Source organism: Armigeres subalbatus, chromosome 1 (genome assembly GCF_024139115.2).
Source record: "Armigeres subalbatus isolate Guangzhou_Male chromosome 1, GZ_Asu_2, whole genome shotgun sequence".
Lineage (NCBI taxonomy): Eukaryota > Metazoa > Arthropoda > Insecta > Diptera > Culicidae > Armigeres > Armigeres subalbatus.
In genome coordinates, this window is record NC_085139.1 from 76,982,998 (window position 1) to 77,001,425 (window position 18,428).

Here is an 18,428-nt window from a genome sequence, read left to right on the forward strand (position 1 = left end):
TTTAGCCGCAGTTTCCAGACCACCATTGGTGCCGAAACCCGGGATTATTCGGCTGCGGATATCCATCGCCTCTGCAGGAGGTTAGCGTGGGCTCGGCCAGTCATCACATTTCATCGCATTTCCAAGCTCTTTGGACACTCATTCGGATATTCGGACGGACCTTCATTCGACACAAGTGAAGCCGTAACCAGCAGCCTGGCAAGAGTGCAGGGACTTAGTGGATCATCCCATAATTGCTAATAGAACACGTGCACGTAGGTTAGCCAAGTGAGCACAGGGTTATCGCAAACACAAAGAGCAGGTGAGTGAATAGTCTTTATATTCCTACTTCAACAAACCGTCGTCATCGAGAACTTTCTGTAGTGCGAAAAATGGCAACGTCGAGCCACAAGAAGATAAAGGACACCAAGAAGTCCAAACGTTTGATCGTTCGTCGGAACAATATTCTTGGTTCTGCAAAACTCATAGGAGATTTTAATGAGAAATATAATCGTGAAACGGATTTCCTTCAATTAAAGTTCCGCATTGAAAAGCTTGATTCTCTATGGGATAAATTCAATGAGATACAGGCTGAAATTGAATTAGAATATGGCTTGAGCGTAGAACTTGCTGATGAAAAGGCAACGTTTGAAGATTTGTATTATCAGTTGAAGGGCTCCTTGGCCAGCAAGCTCGCTCCAAATGCCGCTGCTCCCACATCAAGTTCTAGTTCCTCATCTCCTGTTGCTCCACCTACCCATGCTTTTGGTGTTCGCCTTCCAGAGCTCAAAATTCCTGAGTTCAAGGGAGATTTCGATAAATGGATGAATTTCTACGATTTGTTTTCCACACTTATACACCAGAACCAACAACTTTCAACTATACAAAAGTTCCAGTACTTGAAGGCAGTGCTAAAGGGCGATGCTCTCCGATTGGTACAATCACTGGCGGTTACTGCGACAAATTATGGTATTGCCTGGGATCTCTTGAAGAAAAGATTTGATAATAAAAACTTCCTTATCAAGCAACACTTTGCCGCTCTTCTGGCTACTCCTTCCTTGAAGAAGGAATCCTCATCGGCACTTTCGGACCTTGCAGATGTCTTCGAAAAGCACATTGGTGTGCTCGACAAATTGGAGGAAACGGAAGATCACTGGAATTCCTTCTTAGTAGAATTTCTCAGCAGCAGGCTAGATTCTACATCCTTAAAAGAGTGGGAAAGTCAGTTGCCTGATAATCAGCGGCCAACATATAAGGATTTGGTTGCATTTATACAGAAACGATCTCGAATCCTTCAGTCTTTAATGCTCTCCCATTCGTCGAACAGCACACGCTTAAAATCAATAACACAGAGATGTGTTTGCATCACACAAAACGGACCTAATGCGGAACATCCCCTAGATGAGCGATTGTAACACAGCCACAAAAATAGCTCGTGTGGTTTTATTGAAGCTTGGATTTCAATATTTTCAACAGTATTTGGTTCCTCATGAAACAAGGAATCTGTACAAACGTTTACATGTTGAAAAGGACCGTTATCACGACCGTACGAGGCATTTTTGTGCCTGTGTAACTGTCGCTCATCTAGGGGATGTTCCACATTAGGTCCGTTTTGTGTGATGCAAACACATCTCTGTGTTATTGATTTTAAGCGTGCAATATGAAGCCCGAAACACGATCCACTCGAGTTCATGTTGCCTCCCACGCTACTACCACCAGTGATACTTCGAAACAGCAATGTGTTACATGCCGAAAAGATGCTCACACACTCTCGTCGTGTGAAGAATTCTTGAAGCTGTCGCAAAAACAAAGTTTCAATGTTGCCAAGAAATATGGACTATGTCTGAACTGCTTGAGGCCCTCACACTTGGTGAAAGATTGCTCCTCCGGTTCATGCAGAACGTGCAACAAACGACACCACACACTGTTGCATATGAATGCCTCTACCACGTTAGCAGTTCAGGTGGACGACCCGTCGAGTATAAACATTCCACCCCCACATTCCCGACCTAGTTCACTATCGACTCCGATCGTCAAATCGTCGTCGTCGGTCCGAATGTGCACTGCCGATCAGCCGCACGTGGTCTCTCGGGAAATGAGATCTGATCTACCGCCGTCGCGAGGCCAAGGTCAATCGGGTTCGTTCGCTTCGTCGCCGTCGGTTACAGCGTCAGGTTCGGGTCAAGGGTCTTCGCCGGTGACAAGTTGCTCTGCAGTCACCCCTTCGTCCACCTTTGCTACAAGGACGAACTCCACAGTATTTATGCTCACGGCCTACGTAAGGGTTCGTGACATTGATGGACATTACTCACTCGCTCGCGCTCTGCTAGATTCAGCATCGGAGCGTAATTTCGTGACCGAACATTTGGCTCAACGGCTACGCCTCAAAAGAGATAAAGCAGAAGTTGATGTGTATGGCATTGGCAATAGCGTACAACACGTTACTCATTCAGTATCGGTCAACCTTTCCTCTAGAGTAGGTCCATTCAGTGCAAACATCGAATTTCTAGTACTACCTAGTTTAACTAGAATTTTGCCTTCCACCAACGTGGATATATCAAAGTGGGTGATTCCTCGCACCCTCCCACTAGCAGATCCCAAATTTAATATTGCACATGGCATCGATATGATACTTGGAATACAATGGTTCTTCACACTGTTGGAGGACGAGCAAATCACAATGGGTCCACAGCTTCCACTACTACGCAAAACAGTATTTGGGTATGCCGTGGCCGGCGATCATGCAAACACTGAGCAAATAACAACAGTAGTTTGTAATGCAGCAATGACAATCGACAAGTTAACTGCCGCGGTACAACGGTTTTGGGAGGTGGAAAGTTTTGAGAACGGGAAGGCAATGTCACTGGAGGAACAATACTGCGAAGACCACTTTCGAAACACCCATACAAGAGCCCCTGACGGTCGTTACGTAGTTCGGTTGCCGGTTCGTGAAGAAATGTTATCGGAACTAGGAGAATCGTTACCGGTTGCTCAACGACGGTTCCAAGCATTGGAGAAAAGGTTTCTCACCAACACCAAATTGCACACCGATTACAGTCAGTTTATGGAAGAGTATGAATTGCTCGGACACATGGAAGCTATCGACCACGGCCCTGTCAATCCACATTTCTTTCTTCCACACCATGCTATATTGCGGCCGGATAGTACGACGACTAAGACCCGAATCGTTTTTGATGGATCGTGCAAGTCAGCAACCAACATTTCGCTCAACGATATTTGCTATATTGGACCAACAGTACAGTCACCTCTCCTCACCACTAGTATGAATTTTCGCATGACCAAATACGCAGTTACAGCAGACACTGAAAAAATGTACAGGCAGATATGGGTGCATCCCTCGGATCGTGCTCTGCAACAAATAGTTTGGAGGAAACACCAGAGCGAACAGTTGAAGCTTTACCAGCTCAATACAATGACGTACGGTTCCGCATGTGCGCCTTTTCTGGCTACGCGTTCATTGAACCAACTCGCAGTGGACGAAAGGGATCAGTTTCCGCTGGCAGCTCAACTAGTTAGGCGTTTCTACGTCGATGATTGTTTGGCCGGCGACGACGATAGGCAGCGCATGATAGAAGGCTGTAAGCAGCTTATTGGACTACTCGCTTCTGGTGGTTTTGTGATCAGGAAATGGAACTCCAATGATCCCGAAATACTCTCCCATATTCCAAAACATCTTCGAGAAACTCGTGATAATATGGAAATTGATAAATCAAGCTCCGTGAAAACTCTTGGTTTATTATGGCATCCTCAAACTGATTGCTTTGGATTCAAAGTGCCACCACTATTGGACACGCAACCAATTACAAAACGCATCGCTTTATCGGAAATGTCCAAATTATTCGACCCCATGGGCCTTGTTGGATCAGTAATTGTCTCTGCAAAAATCTTTTTGCAATCACTTTGGTTGAATTCATTTACCTGGGACTGTGTGTTACCACAGAAATATCACGACTGCACAGTGTTGCTTTTTGTCGATTTCGTGCGCTTTTTTAATAGCATCGTTTCTGTTGATTTTTTCGCTGTAGTTTGTTTGGAGGAAACGTTAGATATCATAAAGGGCTTTTTTTGAGAAAATCTGTGAAATGATTAATCCACCTAAAAGTGAGATAAAAATTTTACTTTTTCACCTAAACCGTATATGCGCCTAGTGTCTTCGAGAAAGTTGTAGCGGATGGTATTTTAGGCCACTTTGCCAAAAATCATGTATCTGTGACTTATACTTTACTAGATATGTGACATTTACCGTGGAAGGCCCTAAAATCAGTTTTTGAGCATAACTTTTTTATATGTTTCAGGCACTTTTACAACCTTCTACAAAGTTGTTTGGCTAATAAAATACACGTTTTTGTAGAACATTGCGAAGCTCTATCTCTTAAAATTGATAAGTTATTTGAGAAAATATGTTTTTTCTAGGGGTATTTGAGAATCGTATAACTTGGTCCGGCGCAAAATGGCGCAGACAACTTTTTAGTTCTCTGAAGCTGCTGTATGTTGACTCTTGCCTAGCGATTGAAGCTTGTGTTTACACGAAATTACAAACGAGTTATATAGATTTTAAATTTTCTTGTTTTTGGCCTTACTCGTACACTAAGATTATGTATAGGCTATAGGATCGCACTAAAAACCAATATTTGATGGTGGCCCATAAGCCCATAGTTTTATATAGAAATTCGATAAACTGAGCTGATGTCTGTATGTGTGTATGAGTGTATGTGTGTATGTGTAGACATTTAAAAGACACCTTTTTTGCCTTTCTCGTACACTAAGTGCAAAACTAAAAGACTTTTTTATTAAGACTAGATATACACATAGTGTCTTCGGGAAAGCTGTAGCGGATAGTATTTTGAGCCATATTGCCAAAGACACCCCATGTCTAACTATTATACTTTAAAAATATGTGACTTTTCAATGGAAGATCCCTAAAATCACATTTTTATCATAACTTTTTTTTCTATTTTTCCAAGACTTTTCCAACCTTCTACAAAGTTATTTGTCAAACAAAACTACACGTTTTTGTGGAACATTGCGAAGCGCTATCTCTTAAAGCTTAAAAGTTATAATGAAAAGGTGTTTTTCTAGGGGTGTTCAGAAATCAAATAGCCTGTTCCGGCGCAAAATGGCCCTAAAACTTTTTAGGATTCAGAAACTACTGTTCTTCTACTTTTCTCTAGTGATTGAAACTTATGTTTACACGAAATTACACGTGTGTTATATAGATTTCAAACTTCCTCTATAAATCTCTGCTTAATTAATTCTGTATAAGGAGGAATCGCTTCTCAATATTTTGTAAAATGATTGTTCGCAATTGAATACACAAATATGATTAAATGTTTTTGAGCGTGTATCAAGCTGTCAAAAACGTTGAAATGTACATCACAGTTCGGTGTGTTCGGTGAAATTTTTCGAGTTACATGTGAAAGTGAATTATCCGTTAAACGAAATTTGAAAATGGCAGTTTCGCTTACTTCAGGTATTAGGGACAAATAGATTTCTTGAGGATTTGAAATAATTAATACACTTATATTAAATGGTCTTTATATCCTAATAATCCTAAAAATGTAATGTAATGTAAATAAAACGTTTGTCATTGACACAGGCGCATGAAGGCTTCTACTTTTGAAGTGCTTCACATTTACTCATTAAAAACTCCGGAAAACATGATAAAATAATGAATTAAATCAACTACTCCTGACTCGAAATCCGTCCACCGTGGACGGATTTCGAATCAAAGGATCAAAATCCGTACAGCTATTTCTTCACTAAATATTTCAATTGAAATAGTCTGATTGACTAAACTAACACTGTAAATAGTTCGATACGCACCTTGAGAAGCGATCCCTTCCATTTCTATTCCGCTTATCTTATGTAATGATTTGCAATTAGCAATTAAAACACAGTTACTTTTGGTGCAATTATGCTCTACCCGAAAACAAAATGGCGGCACAAAATCCGCGTTTGGTGGGTGGAGATTTGTATTTGATTTTTATTGATTTAAATTCAAAGCCTTTTTTTTCAATTCTATGCCCTAGAAGCTTACTGTCAAGTATCTGAACAGGATAAGATTAATTTCCTACATTAATTACCTTTAACCTCCTTTATTTTATTGATATCTCTTGAGGTGGACGGATTTCGGTGCTGTACGGATTTCGGTCCCGCACGGTAATATTAAATACAATTGTTGGCTCTTTTAAATAAGATCGTACTTTAAATTCCTCTTTATTTCATTAACTGAAGTAACTGACCAGCATTTGCTGTTAATGTCGTCTTAGTGACTGAGGCAAAAATACGCAGACCTAAAACACAATTGTATACACATGAGTTCAGAGATGTTCTTTTAGATTTATAAAAAACTTGCTATAAGTTGTTTTTATTACAATCCCGAAATTTTCACTTTGCCGATCGGCAAACAGCATTTCTCGGTATGTCCTCCCTAAATCTCCATCGATTGGTCGACCATCCATCAACCACGAACAAAGCCATCCTAAGAAAAAGGAAAGCGAAAATTATGGACACCTAGAGCGATTTGTAATGAAAATAAATCCGTATCGTAAACAATAAACAGTGCCCATCTCGGGATGGAGGAAAAGTCAAAGGACCCTAAAACTTTTGAAAAGAAACGGCCAAATGCATTGAATGCCGCACGCAACAGTGCAGTGCGTGAGCAGCTACAAGCTGTATACGCATATTGGCATTAGACAACGATGGCGATAATTTACAGTGGAACATAAACATTAAGACCGGAAAGGAAGAGGCAGCTCAGAGCAATAATCAGAATCTGAGCCATGCTTCATAGAGCAAGGTCGTAGAGGAGAGAGTAAATTGAGTGAATGCCGAAATGGATTAGATTAGGGGTCATTAATTAAATATATTGGACAGCAGTAGTGTTTCTGTGCTTGGGTGTGATTGTGATCCTCATTTGAATAGTTTCAAGGAAATCTCTAAACGTTAATGAAATTTGGCTGAATCCAAACAACTGAGAGAAATTCTTCCGCTTCCCATGACCAATATATATCTTTCAAAAGATGTTGATGCTTTACATGTTCTATTGATCGGACTTGTATACTTGTTTGCACTTATTGAGATTCTGGTTTCTTTATAATTTCAACAGAAAATCACGTCTTAACAATTCACGAGCGTGACTAATTCTAATACTTATTTGGCCAATACGAATATTAAATTTATTTTATGCCAGAGAGCTCTTGAAAGATACAAGGGGGGGGTGCTTTGACGGTACTGACCGGGGTGACTCCCTTCGAGAATAAAACCGAACGATTGTTTTTAGCACGACGATTAATAAGCACGACGCTCGATGTGGGGATTTGTTGTTGTGGTTTTGCCTTTGGTTGTTCCGATTACATATTTCGAGATGGTCGTCAATGTGTAATCCGGATTTTTGACTAGCAGGTGGGAAATTCCAATATTCGATTGAGCTCAAACTTCAAGGAATGCATCCAGCATGGAGTAAAAGTTAGAGTTACACATCAACAAATGCTAATACATTCAAATCAGGATGCATATTGAAGCCCATTTTTCTAAATATATGCCCCGAAACCCGACCGAGCTCAGTAGTAGACAATTTAGTAAACATTTCCTTTCCTGTTAAAAGACACGAAGAAAACTTGATCTTTATTAGTTGGATTCGTTCCTTTCCTCGTTGTTGAGTTTATTCGTTCCAGGCACTAGAGGATGCAAGGAAGCAAGGGAACGCAAAAACAACTCGGTTGGTAATGGGATCTACTCTATACGGCTGGGTCTCTTCCTTTGGGTTCTGGTTTGGGCTTGGTTGTGTTATTATGTTTCCCTGCAAACCGTTCCGGGCTGTGTTGAATCAGATGTTGCTTAATTTATATCGACCATAAAACTTTTGGAACCCAAAGAAAGAGAGGAAGAATCCGGGGAAATGGCTTATACATGCGAGATGATAAATTTATTTTCACGAACTGTTGTTACTTGTATAGCATTTTCAGCTTCTCTTCTAGGACCAAGGCCCATTCTATAGCATGATAGGAATCACATGGCGGGGTGGCTCACATTGTTGCAATCTATCTTAGCCATAAAGAAGCCGTAAATAATGGGAAACAGAATTTGAATCCGGATTGAAAGCAAGTGATAAATCGAATTTTGAGACGTTGTAACAAAACGAAGTGATGTTGGCAGATTTCAAAGCAATTATGGTGCATTGAATTCCACCCTTGACGATGATTTATATTTTGGTGTACAATGTACATGCATAGACACTTGAATTGTTTGTTATTTTATTGAAAATATTATCGAATGCTGACTAAAATTGCAATGGATTTGTCTTCAATAGTTCAAAATCTTAATGATTGCTCCCCGTTACCCCCTCTAGATGGAAGTGGCACTGTCAAGTGCTAACTACCAACATGATTGCAAATTTATTTAGAATGCTGCATTTGCGTTTTGTTGTTGATGATGCTAAAAGCGCTTCAATATGCTAAAAAGTAAATGATCAAAATGACGAACCTTGTAGCTCTGTTTCGTGTCCCCAAATCGTGAGGTGGCCTGTAGAGCCTGATTGGTTGCTAATCTTGAACCGTATCCAATTTACTTAATAGCTGAATAATACTGTATTTCACAATTTTCCATCTTCTGGCACAAACATCATTTCAAATTCAAAATCAGTCTTCCCATCGCAACGAATAATCATTTTGTGACATGCAGAAACTGTCACACACAGATACCATCGGACGTCAATTACGATGGACTGAGCGCATGCATTGAACAATATCACACAAACTCGACCCCCTCGACATGACATTAGCCGTCGCCTTTGGCAGAGGAAATTCTTCTCCGCTGCAATATCCCTCCCCGTGCCGTGTAATAATGCCTTCGCGGTGTGCTACTCGAGAACGTCGAACGGCGGTCGGTAGTTTGCGCCACTCTTTATGGCCACCGGGCTAGTGTAATAATCTCTTTCTTCTCTCGACCCGACAGCCGGCCGGCAGCAACAAAATAGAGAAATAAAAACCACATTCATTAAAATCACTCAACAATAAACGCTGTAATTTCGAGCAAATGAAAGAGAAGAAAATAATGGATATTATTATGACGATAACGACTTTACCCGGGTCTCCAACCGACGTCGCCGGTGCGGCAACCAGCAGCGGCGGTGACGGCGACGACGGCTACGGGTCTCCTCTGGATTGCTGAATATTGTCGCTGACCGGCAAGGCCCCAGTTTGTGAGTTTGCCAAGGCAGCGACAAACGAACTCTTTTCGCTCGAAGAAACACGACACGACGACCGGCAGCAGCAATAATGTTGACAATTGTTGACAACGATGAAGATTGCCGCGCGCGCCCGTCTTTGCAGTGCACCGCATTTGTCTGACATCACCTTTCCCAGTCAAGTATAAGTATACGAGTGGTGGCATAGACGTCGAAGGGCTGTTAGAGTGTTCCAAAGGAAATAAAATCTTGCTGTTCAAAAGTAAACTTGCTGACCTAAGAAACACAATTCCAGTTTGTAACGGAAGAGCTTCATCCAAATAAATATTCCGTGGTGCCTACCTCGTTCTAGTGAAAACGCACAGAAAGGTAAAGAAACGGCACTTCAGGTTGATGGACTCGATTATTCTCATAAATTTAATTTTTTTGTTTTCGCATAAATCGACCAATCGACACAATAATGTTGTAACTGCTCTAGTTTGCTTTCAAACTCTAAAAACACAGAATTCATTAACACTGTAAGTACCAACCCCTGCAAAAAGCGTGGAACGGCAACTTTGCTCCGATATATCTCAGGTGTTTTTAGTCCAATTGAAATTAAATGGCCAATTGAAATACGATGGCCTGACATTCAGATCGATGAGTTGGAGAATGGTCCCACAATCTGTTCTACCTTGCAGAATATCGGCGATGGTCAAAGCTCTGGAAACATTTCTTCGCACTCTGAGGGTTTCAAGTTCAATCATGCGACATCGGCTCTCGTAGCTGGGTAATCGAAAAGGGTCTCTCCAAGGCAGCCTTCGAAGCGCAAAACGAAGAAACCGACACTGAATCGATTCGATGCGTTCTTCGCCGTTATTATAAAACGGACTCCAAACTGCAGAGCAATATTCTAATGTGGATCGTGCTAGCGAACAATAGAGCGATTTCAGGCAATGAATGTCAGTGAAATCTTTCCCAATTCTGAAAATGACTCCAAGAGCTCTAGATGCCTTGTCGACGATGTAAGAAATATGATGTTTATAGCTCAACTGCAGTGCATAATCGTAGATAATCGGCAGCCCCTTTCGCGAAAACGTAATAACGGAGCATTTCTCCGGGTTGATAACCATACAGTTTAAACTGCACCAGTTAACCACAGCATCTAGTTGTTTTTGCAGAGTCAGACAGTCCGCTATTGATCCAATCTTTAGGTACATTTTAAGGTCATCAGCGAATGATAGTTTTGGTGTTTCAATAGCAAAATGTACGTCATTAAAATACAACAAGAAAATCAATGGTCCTTAGTGGCTACCCTGAGGAATGCCGGACGTCGCATAGAAAGTAGATGACATACAATCACCTATGCCAACTGTAAGTTGGCGTTTAACTAAGTAGGAATGGAACCACTCGAGAAGATTTCCGCTGACACCCCGCCTGTCCAGTTTGGCGATGGTAATAGCATGATTGACTTTATCGAAAGCAGCAGAAAGATCGGTGTAAACAACGTCAGTTTGAGTCCGTTCAGTCATACTATCAGTGATGTACGATGTCAAGCACAGTAGATTTGTCGTCGTCGAGCGCCCAGCATAAAACCCATGTTGGTCCGAGCAAATGATCTGTTTACCTCTGTTATACCTCGATAGTTGTTAATGTCACGCTTACTTCCTTTCTTATAGACAGGGTACATCTGGGCCGACTTCCAACACGATATGGAAACGTACCACTTGAAAGAGAAAGTCTGAAAATGTGTTGAAGTGGTGAGAGAAGACTGTCGGAATGTTTCTTGAGCAGCGATGAAGTAATTCCGTCAGGTCCTGAATTGAACGAGGTTTTTAATCGCGAAATGGCATCTGAAATTGTCGCATCAGTTAGGTCGATGTTACTAATCGCTCGATTAGACAATGGGACATTTTCTGCAGCAAGTGATATACGGTCTGCAGATAATTCCACGTCCGAAAACACACTGAAAAACTTGGAACTGAAGAAGTTGCTGATTTCTTGTTGTGACCAAGCGGTGACACCGTTAATGGCCCGTTTGCATATTGGCTAGTTCTAGCGGACAATGTACTATCCCACAATACTAGCGCGATATTAGCATAATGTAAACAGGAATTGTCTTGGCTAACAAGCGTTTACATTAGGCTTATTTCGTGCTAGTATTGTCGGATAGTGCATTGTCCGCTAGAACTAGCACATATGAAAACGGGCCATAAAGACCATGGAGGATGGTAATCCGGACTCCTTACGCTGCTCATTCACAAAATTCTAGAAGGATTTCGGGTGAGTTTTAAGCCTTCGTTGGATCCCTCTCTGGTATCGTTGGTAGCAGGATTTGCTCAAGCGCTTGTATTCATGGTTTAGTTGAACGTAGTGCTGTTTCAACGTTAATGTACGAGACCTTGTAAATCTTTTGAAAACCGCCCGTTTAGTAGTCTTTAAGGATTTGAGTTCCCTCGTCATCCACGGTGCGCTAGGGGCAGCGCGAGCAGTCTTCTTCGGTACGTGTCTGTCAATTACGTAAGATAACACGTGTGAAAACGTTTGTGCCGCAGCGTTGACGTCAACGGGGTCTTGAACTCGCTCCCAATCCAAATTAGAAAGTACGTATGCAATTCCACGATGATCAGCCTTCCGGTAATTATATGAGACAACAGTGGGAATAATAGCAAAATCGTGATCCGCATTGCTCTCAATCGCAACGATCTGCGGAGTATGGTGTAGCGCCAGTTTCACCAACGGTATAGGAGCAGCAGCGATGTATGGAGCCAAATCACGGTCGCTGACGAAGCAAAGATCCAAAGATCGATTGTTCTCGTTCCTGGTGCCGTTAATCTGTTGCAAGGTAGCAATGCTGTAGCCATCGAGAAGCTTAATGGCTCCGGCATGAAGAGAAGAGATCGCATAGTCAGGTTGGAAGAAGCCACTCTGCGTTGGAATCCAAGCAATGCCCGCTAGGTTGAAATCACCAAAGATCATAACATCGTCATATGGGGCAGCTGAGTCGGATACGGATGTAACCGAACGACAGTGTGACTCGATTAGCTGAATGTCTTGAGTCCGATCCGGTGGTATGTAAACTGCACAGAGTTTCAATTGTCGGTATCAAAGCTCTATAGCTACCCAAACTTGTTCGACTGAATTCCAAGTGTCATCCTCGATGGCTTTCGATTTCAGCCTAGAACTCACTGCAATGAGGACACCACCTCCGGTTGTCTTCCCTCGTAATCGTCACCGAATATGTAACTGGAGACAGTTCGACAGCCAAGCCAAGTTTCGGTCAGGACGATTATATCGTAGCATAAGTCCGAAACAGCTATACGATAATCATTGACAGGGCTATTCATACCACCTACGTTCTGGTAGTAAATGCAGATACACGAATTACGTTGTCCGGGAGTTGTAACACTAGAAAACAGTACTCTGTCAGGTAGTGAATCATTTGAACGTTGATCATACTTGCCGATCACAGGAGCTCGGAAGACCCCATCCCTCACCCCAAACGCAGGACTAGGATGACTGATGAACGCTGGCAGCATTGGCTCGACTGCGTTGGGGGGGTCAGGGGCTCCCTCAATACTAACGGCAAGTGTGCGTCCCGGTGTTGAGTCGAAAACGGATCCAGAAGAAGTAAGATCTGGACCAGATAGTCGGGTGAGTTTGCCTAAGTCAGAAAGAGATGGAGCATCCAGCATTAAAAAGCGATCGGCATCGGATTGCGGAGCCAGACAGAAATGGGTAGAGAGTGTGCCGGAGATTGTTGTATCGAGGTGTATGGAGTCAGTCTGGAACATGTTAACTCGATTGAGGGCGGGTGCAGTATCATGCTTTGCTTCGGGCGGACATATACTAAAGTAAGCTTTACATGGACCAGTCAGTCGGTTGAGCTGGTGTCCTGAATCCAGTAGAGATGGAGAGTCCAGAGTCAAACATCCTGGTCAAGTCAGTCGGTTAAGCTGGTGTCCTGAATCCAGTAGAGATGGAGAAACCAGAGGAGTCAAACATCCTGAACCAGTTGGTCGAATGAGCTGGTGGTTGCCTAAGTCCGATAAAGATGGACCATTCAGCAACAAAAAGCAATCGGCTTCGGAGAGCGGAGCCAGGCAAAAGTGGGTGGAGTCAGTCTGGAACGTATTAACTCGATTGAGGGCGGGTGCAGTATCATGCTTTGCTTCGGGCGAACATATACTAAAGTAAGCTTTACCTGGACCAGTAAGTCGGTTAGACTGATATTCCACCGTTGGTTGCTACTTAGAGTAATCGACGTAATCGACGACACTTACAAGTTGCAATATGTTGCTTGCAAGTCGTACCTGCTTGTATGAAAGCTGTTTGAATTGAAACCATCATACATTTTAAGCCATTCTGAATTCCCCAAGGATTTTCTCCAGGAGTTACTTTAAGAATGCCTTGTTGGAGTTCTTTCAAGAAATCGCAAAGGGATTTCTCCAAAAGTTGTTCTTGAAGCTCAACCAGAAATTCCTTCTGAAGTTTCTCCAGAATTCCCTCCTGAGTTCTCCGAGAAATATCTTTTTGGAATTCTTACTGGAATCCTTCCTGGAGTTTCTTCAAAAAATCTTGTTTGAGCAGAAATTACTGCGAGAGTTTCTCCAGGATTTCCTCCTTGAATTATTCCAGAAATCACTCCTGGAGTTCCTCCGGTAATTCATCCTAGAGTTCCTGCAGGGATTTCTCCAGGAGATCCTTAAGGATTTTTTCAGGGATTCCATCAAGCGTCTCTTCGGAAATTCTTCTTCGTTTTCCCTCGGGAATTATTCTTGAAGTTCCTCCAGGAATTCTACCTGGCGTTTATCCAGGATATTTTTTTGGAGTTCTTACGGGAATTTTCCCGAAAATTCTTTTTGGAGCTCCTCCAGAAATTACTACTGATGTTCCTCCAGAAATTACTCCCGGAGTTTCCCCAGGATTTCCTTCTGGAATTTCTTCCTCTTATTTCTCCTTTAATTTTTTGGAGCTCTTTCAAGAATTGCTTCTAAAGGTCTTTCAGGAATTCTTCTTAAAGTTACTTTTTGGAGTTCCTTCAACAACTCATCTCGGATTTGATCCAGTAATTCCTAGTGAAGCTCCCCATAGAGTTTCTTCAAAAGTTCATGTCTGTTCTCTCCAGAAACTTGGATGAGATCGCCAAAAGTAACTTCTGGAGAAGCACCAAGTAGAATTTTAGAAAATTCATCCTGAACTTCTTAATGAAACTCCTCCAGCTGTTCTTCTTCAAATTTCTCTGAGAGTTCCTCCTGGAACTGTTATAGGAGTTATTCTTGGACTTTCTCCAAATATTCCTACTGGAATTCCTGAAGAAACTTCTCATGAAAATCCTTCTGGAATTTCTTTTGAAATTGCTGCAGGCATTCACATATTTTTCTGGAATTCCTTAGTGTATTCATTAATGAGTTCCTGCGGTAATTACTTCAACAATATCACCCTCTAGAATTCTACTAGGTTTCAGGAGTATCACTGAAAAATCCTCCTGCATCTTCAATGGGAATTTTTCCAAAAATTCAACTGAAAAACTCTTTAGGATCTTCACTGGTAGCCCATCCTGTCTTAATAGAATAATTTCCTCATAATCTCAAAAGGAACACAGGTACTCTTCGGCCCTTAGAATTTACTCAGAAGATTTTCTAAAATTACTTCAGGATTTCCAAGAATTCTTGTAAAAGCTTTTAGGCTTTTTCCGTGTTTTCAGTTTTTTTTGGTGAGTTTTGAGATAGGTACGCTCGAAGCAAAATTTAATGATAATCCAGTGAGTGGAATTACAACAAGAACCCTTCAAATTTATCCCAGACTGACTATTTATGTGCAAATTGTGGTATCTGGTAGCTTTCAACAAATTACGTGCGTAACATCAGTTTGCTGTTTGAAATCGAAAACTCTAGCGCAGGAATAGACATGACATATTACACTTGGCTTCATTCACGTGATATTACTAAACGTAAGGTTACGAAGACATTGATTACAAAGATTGGTTCTGCTCATAAATTGATGCCTCCTGAAAGGAACTATTGGATACTATTGTAGCCCAAGGTAAACAACTCTTGAGGGAAATGTGAGGTGATGTGGTTTATATGCAAGCTATTTATACTTTTTATTTATATACTTTACTAGCAGATCCGACCTTGCGTTGCCCGGGATCGACACTTTTGCTTTGTAAATGTCAAATATTGCTACAACGCACTATAGATAGATTTATGTAAATTCGTCTTCAATTTCTTCACAACTCAACAATTTTTATCATATTATTGATTTTTAAACTATTCCCGTGAAAAATGATATATTTTTCTACAAATAAACGTAGCCCATTCTACAACGAATCGAACCGTGCATAAATCATACTAATCGGTTCATCCATTAGTGAGTTATGTTGCCTCAAATGAAATTTAAACTTATTTTTATATATAGAGAAGTAAAGAAGAATAAGAAGAAGAAAAAAGAAGAAGAGGAAGGAAGAAAAGAAGAAGATAGAAGAAAAGAAGATTATACATTTTTGCATGTATTTACCTACTTTTCTAAAAAAAAATTCAGAGGCTCAAAGAACATGTTTGGATATGTTGGATTGCTTGTTTGATGTTCGATCAGCACTTCCACAGTTATTACCTGCCAGGTTTCTAAGCCAAGTTATCATTTTTGCGTTCATATATCATGAGGCTAACACGATGATACTTTATGCCCAGGGAAGTCGAGAAAATTTCCAAGACCGGACCGGGAATCGAACCCAGCCACCCTCAGCATGATCTTGCTTTGTAGCTGCGCATCTCACTGCACAACTAAGGAAGACGTAATGTTGGTACCGGAGTAAACAATTATTTTTTAATTTTCATTAGATTTTTGATTCTGTAAGCAATGCAAAATAGAATAGCATGATGAACTAATAGTGTACCAACTTTCCACAATTTCAAAAGATTTTATTCACTTCTTCACGGATATTGGCAATATTTAAACCGCCGCCTCCCTTTGTCACGATCTTTGCATTGAACATCTAAAATCGTCATACTTTTAGAGACGTGTTAGGTTTTGTTTTGGAAGGATTGAATTTATGATTGAATTTATTAAATGTTCTTTGAAATCACAAAATAATCTTTAAATTTTCATGGCTGAACTATGATTCATCTAAACGTTTCTTCTGCTCCACATCATTTTGCATACAAGCAGTGTGGTACAAATAGCATGCAACATGCTGGATGGCCAAAAACAGACTGCAAAAAACGTGGAACGGAACTATCCGGCTGGTTCTCTGTGGCCGTTACTTGAAAATGTAATCTGTCTTCAGTAGCATCCACAGATTGTTTTGTTAAAAAAATCAAGAGTATTGGTTGAAAAACGACTGAGATCTGTGTGCTCAAAGTTGCCGTTCCACGTTTTTTGCGAGCTTGGTACTTTACTTTACAAATCTTGGCTTGGTACTTGTAGTGTTAAATGCAAATATTGATTGGCATAGTAGTGCTACATTCACATTTTCGGTTAATGATAATGACCCAGACTCAAAAAACTGTCAGAGGCATAAAAGAGCGACAAGACAGATTCACCAAATACACCCGTTGGAAGCTGACATACGAACATGGGAAACGAAGAGTTGCAAGGAAGATTCCGCTGTCGAAAAACTCCTTATCGGAATTGGATGCATTCATTATGGACTGGCAATAAACCGCTTCTTTAATGGGAGCTGAATGGTTGTAAGACGCGAGACATTGGATTGGACCAAGTTGATCGTGATCCGTGAGTATGGTGCTGGCTACGCAATATCCAAGATGAATACACAGTGTATTCATCTTTGCAATATCCTTCGACGAAGGCGGGTCTTCGATTTCGGGTAAACTTTTGCCACTATTGAACTCTATATTATAACGCGTTTGAAAAATGTTTGAACCACCTGGCGTTCACATGTACGGGTATTAGGGTACCAATGAAAATCAACTTTTCGAATTCCAAAAACGGGTAGTGCTCAAAAGTTTCATCTCCTCGAAAAAGTCATATTGCATAGGGACAGCTCAATCGGACTTCGTTCAGTGTTTGTTCAAAGCGGTCATAGTTTGACTGTTTTGAAACACGAAAAAATTCCCAAGAGACGATCGATTCGAAAGATTCGAAATCGAAATTTTTTTCGATGCCAAATGTTTAAGAAATGCATGAAACGTCGAGATCTGATGTTACCTCGAAAAAAAATTTGAAGATGATTGCCAAAAATCCCAAAAATACATGTTTTTTGTGGTTACTCCAGATATTGATGCTTCATCAATTTCTAAGACATTTGGCATCAAAATAAAATTCGATTTCTAAATTTTCTTGTACAAACCCTTGCTTTGATCTGTCTGGTAAGCTTCCCTGGGAAGCTGTTCTCGTCCATAATTTTCCATAGCTCTACGCGGTCTATACCCTCGTATGCCGCCTTGAAATCAATGCATAGTTGGTGCGTTGGGACCTGGTATTCACCGCATTTTTGAAGAATTTGCCGTACAGTAAAGATCTGGTCCATTGTCGAGCGGCCGTCAACGAAGCCGGCTTAATAACTTCCCACGAACTTATTCACTACTGATGATAGACGACGGAAGATGATCTGGGATATCGTTTTGTAGGCGGCATTAAGGATGGTGATCGCTCGAAAGTTCTCACACTGCAGCTGGTCACTTCCGTGATTGAGGAGCTCGACCGGTCTTTCCCAGCAGCTATACTGTTTTTCAGTTCGTTTAGAGCCTTCTCTACCTCTTCCAGCGTTGGTGGTTCCACAGCTTGACTATGTCTATTCTGCTCCTTAATACACCTTCATTATTTTCACCGATCAACAAGTCTTCGAAATGTTCTTTCCACCTGGCTGCCACCATAGTCTTATCTGTCAGCAAATTTCCCTCTCGGTCATTGCACATGGTGGTCACTGGCGCAGTCTTATGCCGCACGCCATTGACAGTTGCGCAAAACCTCTGCATATCGTTTCTATTCATGTACATACACACTCTTCGTGTTGCTTTTTACTCTGCGGTAGATTCGTTTCTCTCCTGCCCTTGCTACACTGTACCGCTCTCTGTTGGAACGGGTACGAGCCACTAGCATTCGACTCCTAGCAACATTTTTCTCACTGGCACTCCTCACAAAACCAGCAACTTCGTTGGCGTCGCTATCCAGTGCCAAACACTTCCTGCGCTGTTGTAGTCACAGCTTCGTGGATATTTTCCCACAATCTGTTGACGTCGCCAGATCCGGTGGCATCTCCTATCCGCTCGTCCAGTTTCTGGTGGTACTGTTCAGCAAC

At 41.4% G+C, this 18,428-nt stretch overlaps 1 protein-coding gene across 1 annotated transcript in view; it reads left to right on the forward strand.

Annotated features, from left to right (window-relative positions):
* Positions 1-371: 371 nt before the first annotated feature.
* Positions 372-18,428, forward strand: part of LOC134206279 (uncharacterized) — a 98,096-nt gene continuing 80,039 nt past the window's right edge. The window contains exons 1-2 of the mRNA XM_062681973.1: positions 372-1,200; positions 1,632-3,578. Of these exons, the coding sequence (XP_062537957.1) occupies positions 372-1,200; positions 1,632-3,578 (2,776 nt within the window). The remainder of the gene's footprint in view (positions 1,201-1,631; positions 3,579-18,428) is intronic.